The following is a 5,000-nucleotide window of genomic DNA, read 5'->3' on the forward strand; positions in this document are numbered from 1 at the left end:
TATCCCTCCTGTGGGGATGAAATATTCAGCAGCGCTCGGCGGGGAACCAGGTTGTAAAACTGTAGCAAAAGGAGCGTCCTCCTGATCTGGCCAGATGTTGAGGTTCGATAAGGGAAACTGGCCTAATCTGGGGAGCTATCAAGGCCGGGGGCCTCCCATCCCAGAGGAGAGGCTGCATGAACCTGAGGACCAGTTAGGGTTGTTATTCCTCCCTCTCTCTCTCTCTCTCTCTCTCTCTCTCTCTATCTCTCCCTCCCTCGCAAGCATGTAGCCTGCAAAACAGAGAGATGCACACACCAGGCTCAATTCCAAACTGCTCTGCCTTGATCAGATAAGGCTCATTCTGCTGAAAAGCAACCCAAAATATCCTTGTTTTCTGTGTTTTCGGCCTTTGTGCTGTAAATTAGTGTGACTATTGAAAATCAAGTGAAATGTACTCAACACGTGGGTTTGCCAAGTTTGTTACATTGATGCCGTCAGTCAGCTCAGGCTGGAAGAAGCCATCACTTTTTGAATGACTCTTTATGCCAGTGTCTTGTTTGCTATAATGTCTGTCCAACATGTCCAACTGTTTATAGTTTACAAACTTTACATGCGTATAGCTACCTCCTGTGTATTTGCCCGACAACTTGTCAATCAAAGCTCTGTTGTGAACAGAAGTTATATTATCAAGACGTACTAGAGTGAATAATATTATGTGAATGCATAAAAGATGAATTTTTGGCCAAGATGTTTTTAGTGAAGTTATTGCACTTTTAGGTGATTTTGTCAACAGGAGGGTCTTGCGCATACACGGTTGAAAGTGACCTGTAGCCTATCCAGCATCGGTTCCAGGATCTCTATCCTGAAATGACCTTGTCACAGAGTGATATGTGATGGACATGTGATTGTCAGGGACCCCTTTTGTTTACTTATAATGTTGTAATTTACGTCTTTGCATCAGAGGGATCAAACAGGAAGTGGGAGTGGCTTAGAGATGATGTATGTGGATTTCAGGTGCGCAGCCTCTCTCTGCCATGTTGGTCTGCCAGTCTGATCAGGAAGCCATGTATCACTCCTGTTCTCCAATTCTCTAGTGATCCCTCCATTTCCACGTGTATGGGCGACATTGGGCGTGACTGTGTGTGTGAGATATTATTTAGAATTAGCGTCCCTAATCTACTGGTCAGGAGCTGCTGACGGCCAGATTCCACACTACCAACTGAGCTGTCCACACAAGCCGGGCTGTCTAGATGTCATCGCCCCATGCTGTAGCAGGTAGGCTGCTCCCATCCCTTTTGAGACTTCTTGCTTGATGTTTCTGTGCAAAGACGTTCTGTGTTATTGTGGCAGGTTTGGACTGACTAGAAACTAGCTTGATCCTATTTTGAGAGCCAGACTCTGTCACAACCTGCATGTAAATGAACAGCAATAAACATGTCACATCTGGACAGTCTGTCATGGAAATCAGTCACCGAAATGATGGTCCAAAAACGACACGTTAGTCGCCACGATCACTTCATTGTTTGAGGTCTTTTGCCTCCTTGAACTTGGCTTTGAGGCTCTCGATTTTTCGTTGAAGCCGAGTTCTGTTGTGGCTCGATCTGCTTGACCATTTTTCACTTGCAATCGCTTCAAAACAGTGGTCAGTTACGATATGTCCCCTTCTAGTCCCCGTTTTCTAAAACACAGATTAAATGTGTGACCTCGCTGTTTCTTGTTATGAGTTACGGTGACAGTGGTTTGTCCCATGGTGACGTAAAAAATAACCAATCTGAGCTGACAGTTGAGAATGCGGTCACATGGCCGCGGGTCAGTCATGGAGGCGACAGTATCAGATTAAGGAGAACGTGTGAATGTGGTCCAAATCTAAAACGAAAAAGATCAAATTCTACGTGCTGTTGTTTTTTTGCTGTTCGTACTACTGCACTAAAAACAGATCTGTGTCACATAGGAGGAGTAAAACCATCAGAATTGGGACACTTTTAAGCTTCTGTGTGAGGATGCGTGTCCTCAGGTTTCGTTTGTAGCTTTACTGTCTCCATTACAAGCACAAAAGGGAGTGGTATGCATCTGCACGTGTAGGCTCACCTCACGGGCATGTGAAGTGAGCCGCCACAAACCAGGCACAACCTCCTTGATCTAATTAAAGTTCCCATTGTTCCCCTCTGGCAGCGTCCCACTCTCTGTCCGGGAAATGTTCATTTACTCATGCAGGTAATCACAACAAATATGAAGACACAGGTCCAGGTCCAAAAGTCACGGTTTTTGTGCTCCTATCTTCAAGGATCACTGGCAGAAATATCCCAATTTGCCCCAGGGTTGACCTCTCTTATAGGATTCTGACCACCATGTGCAACAAGGCTTCCATGGGTTCCTTCCTTGTGATGTGCAGATAGCAGAACGACGGCTGTGAGTTTGGCTTTGAACAGCTGAGCGTTCCTTGCCAAGTCTTCTTCTTCTTCTTCTTTCGGCTATTCCCGTCAGGGGTCGCCACAGCGGATCATCTGTTTCCATCGGTTTCTGTCCTCTGCATCGTCCTCCGTCACGCCCACTGCCTGCATGTCCTCTTTCACTGCGTCCATGAACCTCCTCTTGGGCCTTCCCCTCCTCCTCTTTCCTGGCAGCTCCATCTCCAGCATCCTCCTCCCAATGTACCCCACCTCCCTCCTCCGCACATGTCCATACCATCTCAGTCTTGCCTCTCTCACTTTCTGTCCAAACTGCTCAACATGGGCGGTTCCTCGGATGTAATCGTTCTTTATCTTGTCCAGCCTTGTCACTCCCAGAGAGAAGCGTAACATCTTCATCTCTGCCACCTCCAGCTCTGCCACCTGCCTGTTTGTCAGTGCCACCGTCTCTAGACCGTACAGCATGGCTGGTCTCACTACCCTGCTGTAGACCTTTCCCTTCACTCTCGCTGGTACCCTTCTGTCACAGATCACCCCAGTCATCCTTATCCACCCGCACCACCCCGCCTGCACTCTCTTCTTTACCTCCTTGCCACAGTCCCCACTACTCTGCACGTTCCTTGCCAAGTCTTCAGGGGAATCTCTGTTGAAGGTAATGATTGTTTTGGGTGAGGCCTTTGTGAACACTGGACAAGTGTGGGCATCCTCGGGAAGTAAACTGTCCACTTTTGTTCTTCAGATGATCATCTCTTTCTCTATGTATTTACCATTTTCTATGCATGTAGTTACCCGGAGCAACATTGTGCGCGAGCAGGACAAAAGGCCATTGACGGCCACATCAGCTGTTTCTTGGAACACAGCTTTGGTATTTCGGTTAGGGCAGTGGTTCTCAAACTTTTTTTGCCTTCAGTACCCACTGTAGTACCTCCACGTACCCCTAGGGGTATGCGTACCCCACTTTGGGAACCACTGGGTTACGTTAGGGGATGGTCTGCCAAGGCAGCAGGACACTTTTCCACCCTTACAGAAGGACCACAAAGCAATGCTAGTTCTTAACCCAATAGAATAGACTGTATGTTGTTGCCAGCAGGGTCTGAACCTGTATGTAGAGATCCCATTGAATTTCAAGTCCAATTGATCCATAACAGCTCCCATAACAGAAAGCGAGAATGCCATGGTGTTCAGTCATGACTGATTCAGACCCATTCCCAAAATACAAACCTGTCAATCTCCATGACGCTTAACACATCTAGAACTCACAGAAAGTGAGTACCGGTATGTTACGTAGTTGGCTTGCGCTACAAATGAGTCACTGTGCATCACAACACCCAACCCAAAGATCTCTGTGAACTGAGCAACAATCTCCCACAATTTGACTTCCAGTTTAGTGATGTTAACCCTAAACCCTAACCCTAACCCTAACCCTAACCCTAACCCTAACCCTAACCCTAACCCTAACCCTAACCCTAAACCCTAACCCTAAACCCTAACCCTAACCCTAACCCTAAACCCTAACCCTAACCCTAACCCTAACCCTAACCCTAACCCTAACCCTGACCCTGTAGGCAGCGTTTGAAAGCACACTACCTGACCACCGCTTGAGATGACTTGAGCAGCCATATCCCAGGTTGGGATCCCCCACACACAGCACCAATGTGAATGCCAAGTCAATGGAGAATGAAACTATTCATCTGACCATTGATTGAAATGCATTCCCTTTACTTTCAAAAGTAAGAATAAGTAACTAAACTACACTCACAGTAATACGCAATAAACCTGACCATGAATGAGACTTTGAGATAGAGTTGATCCATAGACATGTAGTCGCTTTGTAACCAAATTACTAAGTGGAGGCTGGTGGAGATTTCTCTGAAACACAATGGTGAGAATTTTTTGTATGATCTAAAGTTTTGTTTGCAGTCAATAGGAGAGGGTTCCAAAGAAAATCCCTGTAATTGTTTGATGCTTTTGGGGAATGAGGCCTTGTTGCCGACTCTACCAAAACTTCATAGAATATCACTCAAAGAAAGTGCACGAAACAACCAAAACACTTTCATTGTGATAAGGAAAGACAAACATCCAGTCTATTTTCTTAACTTTCTTATCTAACTCAGAAGGGAAACGCTACAAGAGAAGTATACAATATGCAGCAGCAGCAGCAGCAGCAGCAGCAGCAGCGTGGGAAAGGTCACCGTGGGAACTGGGGCTTGTTTTTGTCAATGAGTTTGGATAGCCAGGCTCCCGCTACAGTCCAAACGGGCCTTTGCGTTCCCACCCAAACCTAGCCGAGCAGGCCGAACAGTAGTGTGACATCCATTTCTTCATTGTTCTCCAGTTTCCTCTACGGGTTTCTTCCCCCCCGCCCACCCCTCGGTGCTTTCAGACTTTGTCAGGTTGTTCTCTGGAAGGAGCTTTCACCGGGACGTGGCAGAGAGGCTGTGGTGACACGCCGGTTCCCACGATCTCCTGCCCTTCCTCCTGCGTTGCTGCTTGCTCACGGCTCCGAGCAGGAAGACGGTGCAAGGCCATCCACAGTGTGGGCTAATTTCAGCATCTGCTGCCTGGATCCCCATTGTCTTTCATGGGAATTGCCTGAAAAACCGTATGACT

General features: G+C 47.1%; 1 protein-coding gene across 1 annotated transcript in view; it reads right to left on the reverse strand.

The window, feature by feature from the left end:
- Positions 1 to 4,963, reverse strand: part of oaz2a (ornithine decarboxylase antizyme 2a) — a gene marked incomplete at its 5' end in the record, with an annotated part of 34,394 nt that extends 29,431 nt beyond the window's left edge. Inside the window, 1 exon segment of the mRNA XM_083654136.1 lies at positions 4,851 to 4,963. Within this exon segment, the coding sequence (XP_083510262.1) occupies positions 4,851 to 4,963 (113 nt within the window).
- Between the last annotated feature and the right edge of the window lie 37 nt (positions 4,964 to 5,000).

This window comes from Poromitra crassiceps (genome assembly GCF_964638095.1).
Source record: "Poromitra crassiceps genome assembly, chromosome: 18".
Classification (NCBI taxonomy): Eukaryota; Metazoa; Chordata; class Actinopteri; order Beryciformes; family Melamphaidae; genus Poromitra; species Poromitra crassiceps.